This window comes from Hyperoodon ampullatus (genome assembly GCF_949752795.1).
Source record: "Hyperoodon ampullatus genome assembly, chromosome: 3".
NCBI lineage: Eukaryota > Metazoa > Chordata > Mammalia > Artiodactyla > Ziphiidae > Hyperoodon > Hyperoodon ampullatus.
In genome coordinates, this window is record NC_136916.1 from 70,828,796 (window position 1) to 70,849,879 (window position 21,084).

A 21,084-nucleotide genomic window follows, 5' to 3' on the forward strand; every position below is an offset into this window, starting at 1 on the left:
TCGGCAGGCTCTGGCGTGTGGGGAGAGAGAGGCTACAACAGTGGCTCCTGACCCTGCGTGTGACTCAGCAGAAGCGCCCTGTTTCCGTGGCAGTCCGGTTTTCCTCTGTAGGCATTTCCTGCTGTGGATTTCCTCCCTTCCATCCCTTCAGTCCATCTCCCCACAGCCAACGGCAGTTCTCGCTCTGGGTCCGTTTTCCAATCCCCACACACCAGTTCCCAGCCCCCCTGCACACCTGTGAACAGATGTACAGACCGTCTGTGTATTTCTCACTCTGTCCCGTCTGCCACAGATTGACCGCTTCACCCTCTTCCAACAGCCTCAAATGCGTCCCTTCTGTCCCAATCGAATTCCCTGTCAGAGAGGGTGTTTCCCCGTTGGAGAGGGTGTTTCCCCGAATTCGGAAATCTCTCCTCTGCTTCAGCTCCCCCACCCCGGGATGCAGGTCCCATCCAGCTTCCTCCCCTCCTCCTTCTCCCTTCTTTTTTTCTGTCCTACACAGTTATGCAGGGATCTTTATAGTCCTTTCTGGTGTCCAAGGTCTTCGGTTAGTTTTCCACAGGTTTTCTGTGAAAACTGTTGCATCTATAGGTGTATTCCTGATGCATCTGTGGAGAGAGATGAACTCCACGTCCTCCTACTCCTCCACCATCTTGAATCCGCTACTCACTGGCTATTTCTTTAATCCACCTTCTTCTCACACTCTCTGTGCATCACTGCCCTAATTCAGGCTTCCAAATTTCCCTACTGCAGCCTTCGATGCATGCCTTGTGGCTTGGATGCCACCAGCCTTGGCCCTTCCTGTCCATTTCTCACCCAGGCACCAATCGATGTTTCAGGGTGCAGGTTTGAGCACTGTGTTCTCCTGGGAGCATCCTGCGGGATCTCTGACTTCCTCTGGCAACACGGCCACTCTGCGCCCTGGAAGGGCCCATCCTGTGCAGGCTCTTGGCCCCAGCCACCCATGCTGCACGTCCTGCTACCCATGTTGCCTGTTGGCCCCGCGCGTCCTACCTTGGGGAGCTTGGCCTGCTACCCTGGGCTCACATTTTACAGCCCTCGGGAAGATGCTTTGCTAACACTAAGCTCCCCAGACCCCACAGCCAGGAGACTCTGTGGTATTTTGTGCTTCCCTGTCTCTGCTTGTAAAGACGGGCTCCTCACATGTTCTTCCAGCCTGCACCCCATGCCCACCCCAGTCCCTGGCAAATGCTGAGGCTGCCTGGCCCTCAGCTTTGGGGTGGTCCAGCCCACGGGGATGTCGGAAGGAAACCAAAGGAGTGGACAGAGGCGAGGGAGGATGAGAGCGTGTCTCGGCTCCTCCTAGGAGAGAGTGCTGGGCTGGTTGTGTCCCTCAACCAGGGTGGTGAGCCTCCCAGGCGCCCCCTGGACATGAGTCCCCAGGGGCCACTCCCCTCACGCCCTCGGGACCACTGGGCCTCACGGTGACCACAGCTCAGCTGCTCCTAACCCTTGTGGCTGCCTTAAGCCCTAGCCCCTCCTGCAGAAATGGACCCTTGGCTAATAGTCCCACACATTCAAATTTGAGCATCTGATCTGTTTCCAGAAGGGACCCGACTGACACAGGTAGAGAGGATGGAAGGAGGGATAACCCCTTCTACTGTCGAGTCCTAGGCATCATTTTCTTTAAAATAATAGTTGCTCAGGTTTCTGTTTATCTATGTAAGTACAGAAATGACCTGACTGTGTTTTGTGCCAATGTTAGATTTTCTTGAGATGTAAATATCAGTTAAAGGTGCTAAGGTAAAATGAAAATATTCTGATTTTAGAGTCTAGTTGATGCAGTTACAATTCGTCTCAAAGCCTGGTCCTTGAGAGTGAGGACATTTTGGATATAAACTCACACAGAGCTCCATCCAGATGCTGTGCTGGGGGGCTGGGGGAACTGCCAGGGTGTCCTGGGGTGACCACAGTCTTGGAGCATGCCATCTGCCAGGGTGGGGCGGGGGTGCTGCCCCAACAAGCACACCCTGGGCTCTGGATGGCAGCCAGTGTCCTGAAGCCTCATGTGGTCAAGCAGGCTCTGTGGCCCACGGGGAGGGACCCCAGAACCTGCTCCACAGAGGACTTAGGATAAGAAATGGAGCCTGGCTTTACAGCTGGAAATGGAATTTCACATCAGATGAGGAAACCAACCAACCTCTTTGCTTTATTTATTCTTTAGGAGTAAGTGAAAATGTTTGGTTGACTGGTGGCTTCAAAGCCCACATCGTCCTGCCCGGGAGTTGCTGAGCGAGCTGAGCAGGGAGCCCTGAGCAGCCAGATCCCCCATCCACAGCAGCTCTCAGGGCCCAGGGCAGCTGAAGAGGTGGGGAACGATGTTATTTCCAGCTCCTGTCTCTGAGGATTTCATAAGTGCTTAACTACAGGGACTGCATTAAAAACTAGTGAGCATTAAAGTGCACTTGAATAATGATGCACCTGACACTTTTATTTTAACAGCTTGAGCTATATTTCATATACCATGAAACTCACCCATTTAAGGTGTACAGTTCAGGGTTTTTTATATTCACAGACTTGTACAGTACTCCCCACCAGCTAATTTGAGAATGTTTTCATGAGAAAGAAACCCTGTACCCAATGGCAGTCACTCCCCATTCCCATCCTACCCCCCAACCGTGGCAAACCACGAATCCACTTTTTGCCTCTAAAGATATTCTTACTGTGGACATTTCACATCAATGGGACCACACACCATGGCTGACACCACCCTCTTGCACTAAGTGCTCTGATTCACACTGTGTCTTTCACTCCATTCAATGTCAGCCACTGTTCTCTCCAGAATTAGGAGGAAGCCAGGGCTCGGAAACACAGGATAACTTTCCTAAGGCCATTTGCCCAGGGGAGGGGAAGAGCTGGAATTCAGACTTGGGACTTCTTGGTACGACCCCAAGCAAGCTTAGTTCTCCAGCTGCAAACAGCTAAGGTTTCCAGTTTGGATGGACTGGTCCAAATAAGAGTGAAACCTGTTGGCCTGTCCAGTGGCCTATAGTCCTGGGCTCTCCAGTGTGAGTGAGGCTACAGGGCGGCAGCTGAGTTTAGGCTGAAGAAAAGCCATCTGGAGCAGAAAGTGAGAGCCTGCAAACCAGGGAACTGGCTCAGCAGCTGGTCTACCCCCTGGGTCTAAATCTCAGCTCTACCACCCAGGTTAGCCCCACCCCTGAGCATCAGGACCAGTAGCGGGGCTGGGGCCTCCTCCCTTCCTTTTGGCTGGAAGCAGGACTCAGGACCTGGGGTGACCAGGCCCCTCCCAGAGGCCCTGCTCACCTGCCCTACCCCTCCCCTCGGCACTCTTCCTGGAGACTTAAGCCCGAGTCACAGAGGGAAGAGCTTTTAACACAGTGCCACCAACATCCAACCTCCAGAGCTCCTGGCTGGACAGGCCTAGCTGGGAGAGGGGCCTGTCTGCACCCTGACATTCTTGTAGCAAATCCCAAATATCGCCTGGTAGAGAGAGCAAGTCACAAATGCATGGAGGTTTAGGCACGCAGAGGCCTGAACTGGCCGGGCTCTATAGCATGAGCCTCGGGGCAGGATGACTTGTTGGGAAAAGTAAGAGAAAGCATGACAAGGCTGGACCAGAGCGGGAAGAGGTTTCACCTGGGGAGAGTTGCCCTTCTTGCCTTTCTTGGGCAACGTGCCAGCGAGAAGGACGCATGCTGCGAACACTTGCTGGCGGCATCTGTCTGAGCGGCCAAGTCAGCCTAGCCGGCCATAGGCACAGTGCCATCCACTTGAGGCCGTCTTCCCAAGAAAGAGGCAGCTGGGGCACCAAGTCAGCTGAGGGCTGGCTTGGAGGCAATGTAGGGTCTGCAGGTGGACGAGGGGCCAAGGGACACCCCTTTCCCAGATCACTGAATCCCTTCGCATGGAGGTCCCCACGGAGATCTCCAGCCTGGCCTTTTGTTATCTTCTCTCTTCCAAACAAGTGGCCCTCTTCTTTTTTTGAGGCTTTCATCTCTGGCCCTGTCCCTCCTTTTCAAGCCACATTTCTAGAAAGAGTGGTTGAAAATACAATTCCTCTTCCACCTCCTATAATCTGGGCTCTACTCCGACAGTGCGGCCCTCTCCTTTCCCAGGCTCCTGTGGAGTCCAGCATCTGGCGGACCTCCTTCCTAAATGCCCCCCTGGGCCTCCTCCACTGGGCGTTGCCTTTGGAACCACATCCCCAAGGGATCCTGCTCCTGCCTGTTGGGATTGCTTTGTCTTCATTCCTTTTCTCTCTTGCCTTCTGTCCCATGTTGGTCTGGTGTCTCCCTGTCCTCAAACACAACCTCTAGACAGAGGTTCCTCAAACCTGTGTCTTTAGCGCCTACTCCCCTGAATTCCTGTCACATAGATTTTTTTTTCTGTCAGCTGGGTCACTCCACCGAATGCACTGGCCAGCTCCTCAAATGCAGGGAATCCCAAACCCCATCTCTCCTCCACCTATAGCTCCCCATGATCCATACATAGTAGCCAAACCATCCTCCCAGCCTCCTCTTCCACTCTATCTCCCTCCCCAGGGAACATTTGAGTTCTCGCCTTTGCCTCCCTCCTGACCTGTCTCTCTCCCTGCTCTATAGTATGATAGTAATAATATATTACTATATAGTAATATAGTCATAGAAATGTTAACAACAGCAGCAATGACCATAATAGTGGCCAATGTTTATTAAGCACCCACCCTTCTGAAAGCTTTCCATGTATTAAATTGACAAAGCTTTGCACCCAGGACACGAGGGGGCTCCTGGATTCTCCCCATTATATAGATGAGTAACGTTCAGTAGTTCGCCAGAGCTATCTTGCTGGAAAGCATGGGCTCCAGAGTCTGCCAGCCTCAGCACTAAGCCAGAGTTGGTCAATACCCCTGTTTAACACAGAGGTAGCTCCCAAGGGCAGGACCAAGAGCTGCTGACTTGGGGCTAAATCCCCTGCAGCGCTAATCCAAGTCTGGGGCAGGCAACAAGAGTGTGAGGAGCACCTGAGAACAGGGCTCCAGAGGCCCCACAGAGCAGGAAAGCACAGGCCAGGGTACAGTCAGGAGAAGGCGGTCTAGCTTTTTCCTTTGGGAGAGTTGGCACCAAAAAATTACCCCATCAGCAAGAATGTCCACAGAACATTCTCCCTAGAGGCTGCCCCCACCTCCTTCACAGTAGTCATTTCAGGGTCTGTGGATCCAGCATCTGCTCTGTTCTGCCTGCCTGACCGGGGAGATTTGGGGTGGTGCAGAGGACGGTGCCATGTGTGTGAAGCCCAGGGGGGCCAAAGGGGCTGAGAAACCCACAGCAGACCAGTTTCGGGTGGACGGCTGAGTATCTTCCCCCAAATTTTACAGATGACATTTTAGCATTTTTCTAATGAGTTTTTAGTCTCCTTTAACTGGTTCCTTTAAGGGGTGATCTAACACTTTCAAGTTCTAGTCGATCCTCAGGCAAGTATCCGCAATTTCAGCAGGTTACAGGCAGTATCTGGCCCTTCACGTTCACACTTTTCATTCACTAACTCTCCCCCTGCCCCCCAACACGATGGGAAGCCTGCCACGTGCTGGGCAAAGGCAACATTGCTGGACATGTCAGCAAAGCAGAAGACTTGACCTCACGCTGAAAGCTCTCAGCAGTGGAGCCCCTCCAAGAGCAGAGCGCCTGTGTTACCTGTGTGTCCTAGGCACCCACACTGCACCGGGTCAGCTGGCCCTCAGAGCCGGACAGCCGTGGGAGGCCCCAATTCTCCAGGTCACACCTGTGGTCCCCAGGCTCATGCCCACACAGCTGGCTCCCTCTGTGGGGGGCGCCCCCACCGCCCCCAGCAGGCAGCTCTACAACTCCACGCTACACCCTGTTCTCTCCCTCCTCCCTTTTCCCCACACTGCCCAGCCAAGTCGTGCACAACTATTAACACGATTATGGTAATTTCCAACCATTCACAGAAGCAGAGATACCAGTCCATACTTCCCATGTACCCCCAGCCCAGCTTCAACAAGGACCAACAGATGGCCAATCCAATGTCATTCATCTACGTTTCTTGTCTCTCTGTTTTGGAGCAAGGAGCTGGACAACTTAACATGTTCTAGGACTTCTTATTTTGTTTACTGTCGCTCTAACTAGAGTGAAATAAACATGAAGGCAGGCATTTCTTTTCTATTCAGTTCACTGTGTTATCCCCAGAGCCTTGAAAAGAGCCTAGTACACAGTAGGTGCTCAGCAAATACTTGTTCAATGGCTGAGTGCATGAATGAAGGAATGAACTTCCAGGCAGGCTCCTCCTGCCTGGGGCCTGTGCTTACATTTATGGGGCCACATGTAGTCAAACTTGTTTCCCACGTCCCCACCTTCTCTGGCTGCTAGAGGGGGGGGATCTGACAAACTTCTACTGCTGACAGGCTCTTACCAAGCAGCCCCATGAGCTCAGGTGCAGGGCAACATTCCTCAAAGGCTGCACCAAGTGGCAAAGAATATATATATATATAGTACTGTACTATACTATACAAAGTGGACCATTGAACAACATGGGTTTGAGCTGTGCAGTTCCACTTATTCACAGGTTTTTTTTCAATAAACACAGTATTACACCATCCGAGATTGGCTGAATCCATGGATGCAGAATCGCACATCCAGAGGGCAGACTGTGGGGCTTGAGCATCCATGGATTCTGGTATCCCCGGCAGGTCCCGGAACCAATCCCCCAACCCATGTTGCTCAAGGGTTGACCGCATATGTACATATAGTTTGTCAAAAAGAAGGGGAAGCCCAGGCGAGGTCTGATACTCACATGCACCCACGAAACCTAGTCAGGTCGTTGTTGGGCTTCTCACACTCGATTATGCTGGTGAACGTCAAAGGATTGAATTCGGAGACCTAAAATAATAGCGCATACACATTAGAGAGATCTGGACTCAGCCTGTCCATCTAAAAGGCACTTGCCTCTCTGTCTCCCACCCACAGCAGGAACATTTCATGAAGAAGGACTCTTCCTTGTAACCTGTGCAGAGTCTCTCTCTCACACACACACATACACACCACACACAGAGCGCTTGGCCTGTGCATCTTTGTTTTTACAGTGAATGACAGTGAGCCCATAGAACTGTAGCTCTAATGCAAATTAAGCACATATGGTATAAGAGGGAAGCCACTAGTGACGGGAAGGAATGAGTGAGTTTCTTGAGACAGACCAGCACTTTCCAACTTTCTATACAGATTTAGAGAAGCAGATTCCATCTGGAAAATAGGAACTTAGAATAAAAATATCACTTCCTCAATGTGCGCTAAAAATTCTTCACAGATATTTGGGGAAAAACAGTTAAATAATCAATGTGTCAGCCAACAATTTCTTTATTATTCTGCTTGATGAAAAAATGACAGCTCACCACAAAAAAAGTCCTTCACTTAGTATTTGGCATTGATAGATGCAGCAAGGCCTGGCTTGCGTGGAGAGATGAGGAGTGGGGAGAGGGAAGGGGTGAGAGGAGGGGGTGGTAGGGAGGGAGGAGAGAAATACCGGGAATACGTCTTTAGTGTAAATAACTGAGTACATTTATGTGTTTTTAAAAATCAGCTTGCTTTGATCAGGCTGGCCACTCTCTTTTCTCCATAAGTGTCACACGTGGTTAAAAAAAAAGGGGGGGACCTGTCTCTGCTCACGCAAGCACAGTGTCACAAAAAAAGTGCAACTGGTTAAAAATCAAAGGAATGCCATAAACACTGTTGACACCCACCCATATAACTATTACTCCCTCACAACAATGCCCTCCCTGGGACAGGATACGGGACTCAAAAGTCCGTCCTGACTGTTTTCCCGTATAGCATGTACATTAAAAGAACTCACTACATAGTAGTAGCTCAATTCAGTAGCTGAAAGTGCCATTTTAAAAGGCTCTTCCTGAAGTTTCATTAGCCATCGGCCCCTCTCTCCGTGGACTGAAATGGCCTCTGGCTCTGTTCCAGAGTAACGCTATGCTTGGAGAAGCAGTGTTTATTTCAAGCCTTGTGCTTCTCTTGAAGCCAGTTGGCTGACTTTTCCAGAGCAGACATCTGCAGATACAGTGCCCAGGACGGCCATGAGGGAGGGAGTTCTGCAGCACACCAGGGTTATTCTTGGCAGACAGGGAGGGTAGACTTAAAATACTCTGTCTCTGTTTATGATTCTTTCTCTCTAAGAAAAATGTAATGTGCATGGCTCAGAAACGGTAGAACATTCTGTCTCTGGGGCTTCAGAGCTGCATTTGTAACGTTCTACTAATAACCATGTGCCTTGGGGAATGTGCATCCCCAGGGCATGGGATGCCTGGCCTCGTCTGCTTTGTCTGGAACTGGGGAGGATTTTTAGAGCTGGAGGGATTTTGAGAGACTGTTATGGGTTAAACTGTGTCTCCTTACCCCACCCCCAGAATCCATACGTTGAAGTCCTAACCCCCAGTACCTCAGAATGTGAGTGTATTTGGATATAGGGTCTTTACAAAGATAATTAAGGTAAAATGTGATCAAGGTTAGCCCTCATACAATCTGCTTGGTGTACTTATAAGAAGAGGGAATTTGGACACAGACACAAACTGAGGGAAGACTGTGAAAAGAAAAAGGGAAGAGACACCCATCTACAAGCCAAGGAGAGGGGCTTCAAAGAGAGCAACCCTGTGGACACCCTGATCTTGGACTCTGCAACCTCCAGCACTGTGAGAAAATAAATTTGTTGTTTGGGCCACTCCTAGTCCTAACAAACTAATACAGAGACCATCTCCAAGTTTCCCGTTTAAAAAGGGTTTCATGTCCAGAGCACACATTTTGGATGAGAAAATTCTACTTACCTTGATTGTTTCCAACGTAATTGGCAATCTCTTAATAACTCCATTTAAGAAATATATTTATTCATCACTCCATCCAATCATCTACCCGTCTCCTTCATGCCAAACTGGCCTCAAGGTAGTACCCAAGTCATCCAACAGCCAACCTTCTGTTGATCTGGCACCGGAGCATGGAGAGAAGGTCCGGTCTACCCTTCCATCCCAAGCATGCTAACTCCATTTTTTGAAAAAGCAGACACAAAGTTGGGGAAGATGAAAAAGTTCTGGAGATGGATGGTGGTGACTGTTGCACAAGAATGTGAATGTACTTAATGTCACAGAACTGTACATTTAAAAAAAAGTTAAAATGGGGAACTCCCTGGTGGTCCAGTGGTTAGGACTCCACACTTTCTCTCTGCACTTTCACTGGCGAGGGCCCAGGTTCAATCCCTGGCCAGCGAACTAAGATACTGCAAGCTGCACAGCGAGCCAAAAAAAAAGAAAAAAGAAAAGTTCAAAGCAATAGAGAGACTCTATGTAAAAACAACAACAACAACAAATAAGGGTTAAAATGGTAAATTTTGTTGTTATGTGTATTTTACCACAAAAAAAAGTTTAAAGAAAGCAAATATAAACAAGCATTGAGAATTGACTGTGAAGAAACAGATGAATAATCAAGTAGCACCTAGCTCAGAGATCCAGGAATTTCAGCACAAATACAGAGAGCCTCATGCTTAACTCACCCGAGGGCACCTCTGTACCAATATCTATAGCATAATCATCAATTACAGCTACAATGTTTTATAGGTCACCTAATGCCAGGCATTGTGCTAAGTGCTGTTCACCACCGCTCACAGCACCACAGTGAGGTTGGTTTTCAAATTACCTTTAATGTGGGATAATTAAGGACCATGCCCAAGGTCAAGAGACCTTGGAGCAAGTGAGGGAAGCTCCTTGGCCTCTCAGACATCCAGCTCAGCCGCCGACCTCACCGAGACTATCTTGCATTAACAAGAAAAGATGACGTATGTATAAGCCAGAAAGTGTACAATTGGTTCCACAGAAATTACCAAAGAAACAAACATGTCAACGTTTGAATGTTTTCAAAAACCTGCGTCAATTAAATGTACCCCCTTCCCATCTTCAGCAATGCCCCTGGATGTAGTTAGCACAGTTCACCCAAAACCGGAGTAAAAAAATCAGGAGCCCTGGGATTTACTCCTAGTTCTTCTGATTAAGAAATGCAGACCTGGGCTTCCCTGGTGGCGCAGTGGTTGAGAGTCCGCCTGCCGATGCAGGGGACACGGGTTCGTGCCCTGGTCCGGGAAGATCCCACATGCCGCAGAGCAGCTGGGCCCGTGAGCCATGGCCGCTGAGCCTGCGCTCCGGAGCCTGTGCTCCACAACGGGAGAGGTCACAACAGTGAGAGGCCCGCGTACCACAAAAAAAAAAAAAGAAAAAAGAAACGCAGACCTCTTGGCATTTAGACTTGCCTCTCCAAGATCTCCGGAGCCCTGTGAATTCACAGTTCCATGAATGCAGAGGTGATTCTAACTCCACCCCGACCCCTCCGCCTGCAATGGCGCTGCAGGCGCTGGAAGGCGCTGCAGGCGCTGGAAGGCGCTGCAGAAGCAGCATGATCCACGAGGATACCTTCACACCGGCACAGCCGTGCCGCCCACTCTCTGCAGCTTGGTCACAGCACACCCGGCATCTTGGGCCAAGTGCAGCTGACATCATTCACTGCAGAGCCTGCATGTCCAAACAAGCACCTTACTGGCAATAAAATGCACATGGTTTCTGCTGCAAACATTTCTCAAGCTTCTTTGGATGAAGTGATTTGACCTCATCAGGTAGGTGGAAAAGAAGAGGCAGGGTGGTGACACAGGGGAGAGCCCTGGGTCCTGCCTTTGAACTTGTATTTCTCTAGAAACTGTGGCAGCTGAGAACCTTGTGAGCCAAGTCACCCCAGATTGTGGTCCCTCCTTCTTCCCTCCACAGATGCCCAGTTCCCACATCCTCCTGGCACTTGGCACCCTCTCAGGTAGAACAGCTACCTGCGCAGGTGCCATGTCCCTGGTTCAACCACACAGGGGAGTCTGGTATCGAATGCAGTGCCCAGACCAGTCGCTGAATGAATGTTTGATTCACCAGGAAGATTCTTTTTTTTTTTTTAATTGGAGTATAAATGCTTTACAATGTTGTGTTAGTTTCTGCTGTACAATGAAGTGAATCAGTTATATGTATACCTATATCCCCTTCCTCATGGACCTCCCTCCCACCCACCCCCATCCCACCCCCTTAGGTCGTCACAAAGCACCAACCTGAGCTTCCTGTGCTTTATAGCATGTTCCCACTAGGTATCTATTTTACACATGGTAGTGTATGTATGTCAATCCTGATCTTCCAATTCATCCCACCCTCTCCTTCCCCTCCTGTGTCCACATGTGCGTGCTCTACATCTACATCTCTATTCCTGCCCTACAAATACGTTCATCTGTACCATTTTTCTAGATTCCACATATATGTGTTAATAAATGATATTTTTCTCTTTCTGACTTACTTCACTCTGTATGACAGTCTCTAGGTCCATCCACATCTCTACAAATGACCCAGTTACATTTCTTTTCGTGGCTGAGTAATATTCCATTGTATGTATGTACCACAACTTCTTTATCCATTCACCTGTCAATGGACATTTAGGTTGTTTCCATGTCCTGGCTATTGTAAATAGTGCTGCAATGAACACTAGGGTACATGTGTCTTTTTGAATTATGGTTTTCTGAGGGTATATGCCCAGTATTGGGATTGCTGCGTCCTATGGTGGTTCTATTTTTAGTTTTTTAAGGAACCTCCAGACTGTTTTCCATAGTGGTTGTATCAATTTACATTCCCACCAACAGTGTATGAGGGGGTTCCCTTTTCTCCACACCCTGTCCGGCATTTATTGTTTGTAGATTTTTTGATGATGGCCATTCTGACCGGTGTGAGGTGATATACCTCACTGCAGTTTTGATTTGCATTTCTCTAATAATTAGTGATGTTGAGCATCTTTTCATGTGCCTCTTGACCATCTGTATGTCTTCTTCGGTGAAATGTCTATTTAGGTCTTCCACCCATTTTTTAACTGGGTTGTTTGTTTTTTTTGATATTGAGTTCCACGAGCTGTTTGTATATTTTGGAGATTAATCTTTGGTCTGTTGCTTCGTTTGCAAATATTTTCTCCCATTCTGAGGGTTGTCTTTTCATCTTGTTATGGTTTCCTTTGCTGTGCAAAATTCTGTTATCAATCTTGTGTTTCACGTTTGCATTAAATTAGTGGTCCCCAACCCTTTTGGCACCAGGGACTGGTTTCGTGGAAGATGATTTTTCCATGGATGGGGGTAGGGTGGGGTTGGGTGGGGGATGGTTCAGGCTTTGGACCATTACTGGTCCACGGCCTGGGGGTTGGGGACCACTGCATTAAATGAATGACTAATAAATACTCTGTAAAAGCAAAAGTGGACTTCCTTCATCCTAAAACAGAAGCAGCGATGTCTTAAAAAGGCCATTTATAGTCCATTAAAGCAGACACATTATTTTTTATCATAAAAAAGTTTACATAGGAATTCCCTGGTGGTGCAGTGGTTAAGAATCAGCCTGCCAATACAGGGGACAAGGGTTCAAGCCCTGGTCCAGGAAGATCCCACATGCTGCGGAGCAACTAAGCCTGTGTGCCACAACTACTGAGCCTGCGCTCTAGAGCCGCTAGCCACAACTACCGAGCCCACAAGCCACAACTACTGATTCCGTGTGCCACAACTACTGAAGCCCGCGCACCTAGAGCCCATGCTCCGCAAGAAGAGAAGCCACTCCAACGAGAAGCCCCCGCACCGCAATGAAGAGTAGGCCCTGCTCGCTGCGACTAGAGAAAGCCCACGCAGCAACAAAGACCCAATGCAGCCAAAAATAAATAAATATATTTTAAAAATTAAAAAATAATTTTAAAAAATTAAAATGTTACATAAACCAGTTTACATTGCTTTGCCAATGGGACAAGCAGGTGCTGCCAGCAGGAACCCCACCTGGATCTCCCCGTGGAGACTTCAGAGTGAGGCTGTGTTGTCTTGGTCTCTGGATCCCAGAGGAGGCTGGTTAGAGGACCCACAGAGCCTGGCAACACCACCTCCTGCACCAGCGGCCAGACCTGGGCACACATGAGCTCCTTCTATTCTCTGCCTCTGGGACCCCCATCCTGAAGACGCCCTTTGTGTCCTGTGGTCTGTCATGATCTCCTCCACACAAGAGACTCAGGGTTCCAGCCTCAACATCACTGCCCTACAGTGGCCTTCAAAGGCTGATCACCCTACTTCGGCTGCTGAACTATGGAATGAGATCTGTACCTCCATACAGCAGCCAGGCTCTGCCCAGGGGGCCCCAAGGTGACCCTGTTGGCTGTCCCCATCTCTCCTGGCACCCGTTCCTGCACTCTGGTGCCTTGGAGAGGCCCACACCTTTCCACATGGCTTCTTTTGCCCTCCCACCTGACTCCACCTGGCTAACCACCCCCTGCACTTCAGGATGTGGACAGCCCCCTGCCTTAGGTTGGGCAGGCGGGTACTGCTACTCCGAGCTTGCATGGCCCCCACACACATTGCTCCTTCCCTAGACCTCAGATTCTCTGAGGACAGGACTTCTGTTTCCTCAAGACCAGCACAGGGTCTGGTGCACACATGACACAGGGGTGACAGATGCTTATTCCTCAAGGATCTCATGTACCACAAGCTCCCGAATAGACCCAGAGCTCCATGCTGAGCCCTTGGAGGCCTGGACCCCTTGATTACCAGGCACCCCCCACCTGATGCTAAGGCAGATGGAGCTGCCAGGGGGCCTGGTAGGGCCTCTCTGTGTTCCAGAAAGCACAGTCCCTCTTTTACAAGTGTGAGGGTAGCAATATCAAATGATTTCTTCATAGCCTCTAATCTGGCTGCTTATTTATTTATTTAATACCTGCATTAAATTAGGCAAAGCATTTAACCCAAATGCATGGAATAACTACCCCAACTCTTATTTTCCGTTTTTAGTACAATTTGTATTTACTACACGCCTGTCAGTGCTGTGGGCATTCAAAAGAGGGCAGACGGCCCAATACTGAATGAGGGAATGAATGAATGAATTTACTTATTTACTGCAAAGATTAGATTGCCAAATCAATATTTTCAGTCAGTTACCCTGAAATGGGAAGGAAATCATCTACCACGGTGTCCCCTGGCACATGGCAGGGTGTCCCCTGATCAATCCGTTTTTATTAAATAACTAAAAACCTGAATGAAACCAAAGGCACTCTGGTCCTGGGGGCAGCAGAAGCCAAATGTATAAGGAGTCTTCAACCAAAGAATCTTCTCTCCAGTTGGTTTCATAGTTCAGTGTAACACTGGGAGTTTATGCCCAATACAAACAGAAATAGAATAGAAGTGATCACAAAACACATTTAAGCAACTAATCTACAATTGCAGGAGTTTCACTATCATTTAACACGTTCTAGATTCATAAGTGCATAAGGAGGCTGGCACAGCAGCTGGTGACAGGGCCCTGGACGGCAGGCAGTCCAGAATGTGGCGATTTTTCTGAGTGCCACACCGGCTCCTGATCCATCAGCGTCTCCAGGGAAACAAAGCTGACAGGGACAGCAGACAGGCATCAGGGCCTCAGCGGGCCTCACAGGAGGCTTCCGAAGCTCAGCATCTTTGACAGCTGATAGAGACCTGATCGAGGGGTGTCTGGGCTGAGGCCTTCTTTTTCCAATTGCAAATTTTCCTGCCACGAGTACCTGCACTAGACTTCCCTTTGTGTGAAGGTAGAAAGCCAGGCTTTCATTTGTTAAATCTGACTTAAAAATGCACAAGCCAGCCCTCCCTTCCTTCCCTACCTTTTCCTCCTTTGTTCCCTTGTCTCCTTGCTGGTTCACAGTCAAAAAGCCTCAAAGTTTTAGTTTAGATGGTGGCCAAGTACAAAGGCTCAGAGTGCTGGGTTTGAGCCTGAATTCTCAAAATTAAAAGGCTTTCCTTCCTTCTCACTACAAATGCTCCATGCTGCCTCTGTAGGCTGTGACTGCCAGCAGAGCTGCCCTTTTTTTTTTTTTTTTTTTTTAATCAAATGTGTAAAGAGTATCTAAGGGCTGGCTATGCCTTCAGACAGTTAAGCAATAGAGTTGTTTTTATAGAAAACCAACTTCGAAACCTAAATAAGGGCCGTTCTTTAAAATAGCCCTCTTAAAGAATCTGTACTTAATCCAACACGGTGCCACTGCATAAAACACGTCTGGATCGGCGCTGCTGAAATGATCTGCTCTGCCAGGTGACAGGCCAGCCTGTCTGCTTCCCAATGTCGACTGAAAAACATGCACAACCTAAAAGTTGAGAGCTGTGTTTTATTCCGCGTACATTCGGAACACTTCACGACCAGGACACAGCATCTCAGATAACACTGAAGAGCCATTCTGAAGAGGTGGGGTGGGGTGACCAAGATATATAGTAGTTTTTGCAACAAAAGACCAGGTAGTCGGAACATCAAAAGATTACGTTGATTAAAGAAAACCAGATATATCAAGTTAAGGAATTCGGTGCTTTTCTCTGTATGGGAAAGGTGCAAGAGTCTGGGCTCAATGAAATCATTCCTTTGACATGCATCTCAGCTATCTGGGGCCACGTAGCCTGTGCTTTCTCATCCTGAGTTTCTTCAGGCAGGCTGTTGGCGTGAGGGTGAGAGTGGCTTCAAGGCAAACACTGTTTCCATGCTGAGTTCGCTCAGGGCTCACTGTCCCTCAGGTGACGGCTTGATGGCTGCAACATCCTTTTTTTTTTTTACTGATATAGCAGGTGATATTTTTCATTCACACCAACCACAGGCCTCCAGTCCCTCTTTCATCACCAAAGGTGATGTGTGACGTGTAGGCACAGACCAGGCAGCGCGGTGTGAACCTGTCCCGTTCTGGAGATCACTGAGCAGACAGCCCAGCTGGAAAAAAGGCACCCACCTCTCACAAGGTGGCTTGAAGGGAACTGAAACCTAGGGTGCATTTATAACCAAGTGGATTCTGAGGGCAGCTCCCAAGGGTAACCATGTAGGAGAGAGTCATACTGCTGGTGTTAGAAGAAAATCAGGATGGAGGATACAAAAAGAGGTCAGCTAAGGAGCCCCTGCACTAACCTGGGAAATGACCAAAAGGGCAGCAGGAAAGTAGAATTCTAAAGCACAACCAGACTAGTTCACTCATTGGAATTCAAGAGACAGAAAAAAAATGCCCAGCTTGAAAGATAGGCAATTTGGACCAAATGTCCAGCTGGGGGCAAATAGAAACACAGGACAAAATATTAAAAGTGACTGCCCAAAGGTATCAGAGATTTAACAAGAAGGTGAAGTAGAATCAAATCTAGAAAAGACAAAAAATCTGGAGAGTTGGGACTGATCTTTGGGGCCTCTTTTTCCTTCAGGGAGTCTCTGGTCTGTAAAAGAGGTAGTAGAGAAATGAGTGGAGCTAATGAGACCAGTGGTGAGTGCAGGACCTGAGCCAGTTTCCTCCCTCTGCTGTAACACATGTGCTATATTCCAGGTCTGGAGGTCAGAAGTTGGAAAGGGGCCTCACTGAGCTAAAACCAAGGTATCTAGAGGGCTATGTTGCTGTGTTCCTTCTGGAGGCTCTAGGAGAAAATCCACTGCTTTACCTCTTCCAGCTTCTCGAGGCCCTTCCCATTCCTTCACTCACAGCTTCCTTCCATTTTCAAAGTCAGCACCTGGGGATGGAGTCTTTCTCACGCTGCATCTGACATTCACTGTCCTGCCTCCTCTTTCACTTCTAAGGGCCCCTGTAATTACTAGGAGACTGCCTCAATAGTTCAGGATAATTAGTGATATTATCCCCACCTCAGGGACAGCTGATTAACCACCTTAATTCCATTTGCAACTTTAATTTCCCCTTGTCATGTAACACAACATACTCCCCGGTCCAGGGGATTAAGACATGGGCAACTCTGAGGAGCTATTATTCTGCTACTATAGAACTCACTGGGGCCTGGCACCCCAGAGGGAGAGAGAGAGAGAGAGAACCAGAAGTAAGAGTGAGCCTTTGTGCAAACTGCTCCCCAGCTTATGGTCAACTGGGTGGCCCAGAAAATATCACCCACTGGCACTGGATTAAGGTCATTCCAGATTGCAGAAACTCCCAGATAATGAACAAAACAAAGTCCTCATTTAATTAAAAAAAATACATATAATCCTAGTCCTCAAATTATTTGTAAGAAATAAATTTCCAAGTACAATGTCAGACACATACTCAGAGATAACCAAGCACAACACAAGATAAGGTATCATACAATAAGAACCAACAAAAACAAGAATAGGATCAGGCTTATAGGGACTTTAAATTACCATGCTTGCGATGATCGTGAAGCTAAAGACAAGATTGACCAGACTGACACTTAGAAGAGCTAGAAACTATAAAAAAATGACCTAACAGATTTAAACAAACGAACACCTCATACCAGGCAGAATGGCCATCATCAAAAGCCTACAAATAATAAATGCTGGAGGATGTGGAGAAAAGGGAACCCTCCTACACTGTGGGTGAGAATGTAAACTGGTGGAGCTACTATGGAAAACAGTTTGGAGGTTCCTTAAAAGACTAAAAATAGTTACCAGATGACCCAGCAATCCCACTCCTGGGCATATATCTGGAGAAAACCATAATTCAAAAAGATATATGCGCCCCAATGTTCATAGCAGCACTATTTACAATAGCCAAGACATGGAAGCAACCTAAGTGTCCATCAACAGATGAATGGATAAAGCAGATGTGGTACATGCATACAACGGAATATTACAAAGAATGAAATAATGCCATTTGCAGCAAAGTGGAGGGACCTGGAGATTATCATACTAAGTGAAGTAAGTCAGACAGAGAAAGACAAATACTACATGATACCACTTATATGTGGAATCTAAAAAAATGATACAAATGAACTTATTTACAAAACAGAAAGAGACTCACAGACAAAGAAAACAAACTTATGGTTACCAAAGGGGAAAGGGGGGACAAATTAGGAGTTTGGGATTAAAATATACACACTACTGTATATAAAATAGATAACCAACAAGGACAGGGACAGGGAGCTATACTCAATATCATGTAATAACCTATAATGGAAAAGAATCTAAAAAAGAATATACGTGTGTGTGTGTGTGTGTGTATATATATATATATATATATATATATATATATATATATACACACACACACATATAACTGAATCTCTTTGCTGTATACCTGAAACTAATACAACATTGTAAATCAACTATATTTCAATAAAAATTAAACAAACAAAAAACCAACTAGACCTTTAAAAAAATTTACAAGCTTGATGACTGATTCAATGGAAGATTTGGTAAAGCTGAAGAGAAAATTAGTACACTAGAAGAAAAGTTAGAAAAAAATAGAATAAGGCATTGGGAGACTAGAGGTTGAAAGCTAACAGAAGAGAGGGTAAGAGACACAGAGGAGAGGGGGGAAAGGCTGACATATTTGTCACTGGGAAGGAGGGAACGAATTATGCAGGAGGAATATTTGAAGAAATAATAGCTGAGAATTTAGTAAATCTGATTAAAAGCACCAAACCACAGATCCAAAAACCTTAAATAGGTAAAGGGAGATTATACCTAGTCACACGACACTAAAATGCTGAAGACCAAAGAAGATAAAATCTTAAAAGGAAACTGAGAGTGTCACTGGCCGACGACTAAAGAAAATCTAAATAGTGCTCTTCAAAGAGAAAGAAAAATGGCCCTGGTTCAGAGGCAGGAAAGAATGAAGAGCAACAAAAAGGTAAATGTGAGGGCAAATGTAAATACATGGCGACTGTATTAAACAATAATAATGACGTCTCAGGGGATTTATAAACAGATATAATTATAACACATACCTATAAGAGCATATAAGTTAAGAGAGAATAAAAAGATGTTAAAAGAAAAAGTTCTTGCATTGTCCAGGAAGAAGATAAAAATCAATTCATATTTATTAAATACTGACAAGTCAAAGATGCAAGCTGTAATCTCTAATACAACCACTAATATAAGAGTAAACGAATGTATAACTTCCAACCCAACTGGAGAAAGAAAAATAAAACGCTCAATTGGGAATTTCCTGTCTGTACAGTGGTTAGGACTCGGAGCTTTCACTGTCAAGGGCCCAGGTTCGATCCCTGGTCAGAGAACTAAGATTCATGTGGCATGGCAAAAAAAAAAAAAAAAAAAAAAACACCTCTCAATTAATCTAAAAGCAGGCGAAAATGGAGGAAAAGAGGAAAATGGTCCAGGCAGAACAAATAAAAGATGGAATCTTCACACTCAGATATACTTCCCAACAGTAACATTAAAAGTGAATCATGTAAAATCTTTTAGGGAAAATATAAAGATTGTCAGAATGAATTTTATTAAATACTCAACAATATGGTATTTGTAAGAAAAATACAGATACCAGAAAACAATGTGAAAGGATGAAAAATATATCTGACAAAGAGTAACAAAAAGAAAGCTAGTGTACCTGTATTAATCTTAGACAAGGTGATTTTGAATCAAAAAGCATATCTACATACAAAAAGGGTTAACTCAAAATGATAAAAAGTTCAATTCATAAGAAAATAAAAATAACTCTAAATAACATAACTTCAAAACAAATCCACAATCTTAATAGGGGGATTTTAACAATCCTTTCTCAGTATCTGATAGGACAGTCAAGAACCCAGAAGGTATAGAAAATTTGAACAGCACTATTAACAAACTTAACTGAATAGATATATACGTATATATATATAAAACACTGCACTCAGACTTCCCTGGTGGCTCAGTGGTTAAGAATCTGCATGCCAATGCAGGGGACGTGGGTTCAATCCCTGGTCCAGGAAGATCCCACATGCCACGGAGCAACTAAGCCCATGTGGCACAACTACCGAAGCCCTCGCACCTAGAGCCCATGCTCTGCAACAAGAGAAGTCTGAACACCACAATGAAGACCCAACACAGCCAATAAATAAATAAATAAATATAAAACACTGCACTCAACAACTGCAGAATACATCCTTTTCAAGTGCACACACAAAATTTACAAACATTAACCACTTTCTGAGCCATAAAGCAAGTAACAAATCTCAAAAAAGTGAACATAGAGTTCAAATAAACCAGAATACATAATAAAAAGAAAATGATTTTTAAAAAGACTGCTTGCTTTGAAATTATGGAATATAATTCTAAATAATCAATTGGTCAAAGAAAAAAGTCACAAGAGAAATTAAGACATGTATTTACCTAAATAATATTAAATACACTATGTATCAAAACTTGTGGGATATTGTTCCCTTTCAGGGAAATTAAGAGCCTATTTGCATATATTAAAAGTATTAAAAGCTGCAATAACAAGATAAGCATCCACCTCAAAAATTAGAAAATAGTAAATGAAATCTAAAGAAAGTTAAAGGAAGGCTATTATTAAACATAATAGAAAAAAATAAAAGTACAAATATCATAACTAACCCACCCCAGAAAGATTGAGCTTGAAAAGAATGAGTACAAATTACAAATAACAGGCATAAAAAAGAGGTTTTCACTATAGATCCTACGTGCATCAAAAAGTTTAAAGGGGGGCTTCCCTGGTGGCGCAGTGGTTGAGAGTCCGCCTGCCGATGCAGGGGACACGGGTTCGTGCCCCGGACTGGGAGGATCCCACATGCCGCGGAGCGGCTGGGCCCGTGAGCCATGGCCGCTGAGCCTGTGCGTCCGGAGCCTGTGCTCCGCAAGAGGAGAGGCCACAACAGTGAGAGGCCTGCGTAACGCAAAAAAAAAAAAAAAAAAAAAAAAAAAAAGTTTAAACGTATTATATGAATAACTGTATGCCAATAAGTTTGAAACTTAAATGAAAAGAACAGGTTATTAGAGAAATACAAAATACTAAAATTTATGGTAGAAAAATAAACATTCTAGTTATTTAAACATTAATGAATTTAAAAATATTTAAATCTTCCACAAAGAAAACTTCAGATTCAGATGGTTCCACCAGTGAATTTTAGCAAAATCTGAGGAAGTAATAACACTCACTTATGAAAACTGTTCAGCGATAAGTACAAACACTTTCCAACTTACTTTCTGAAGCCAACATCAACTTGATACTGAAATCCAACAAACACATTATGAAAACAGAAAATTACAAGCCTAACTTACTATGCAAATATTCTTAATAAAACATTAGCAAACTAAGCCCAACAGTATATATTAAAAGATAATAC

The 21,084-nt window shown here is 45.9% G+C and overlaps 1 protein-coding gene across 1 annotated transcript in view; it reads right to left on the reverse strand.

Moving 5' to 3' along the window:
• ATP10A (ATPase phospholipid transporting 10A (putative)) overlaps positions 1-21,084 on the reverse strand; it is a gene marked incomplete at both ends in the record, with an annotated part of 181,504 nt that overhangs the window by 54,096 nt on the left and 106,324 nt on the right. The window contains one exon of the mRNA XM_079699094.1: positions 6,772-6,857. Coding sequence (XP_079555220.1) covers positions 6,772-6,857 — 86 coding nt within the window. The remainder of the gene's footprint in view (positions 1-6,771; positions 6,858-21,084) is intronic.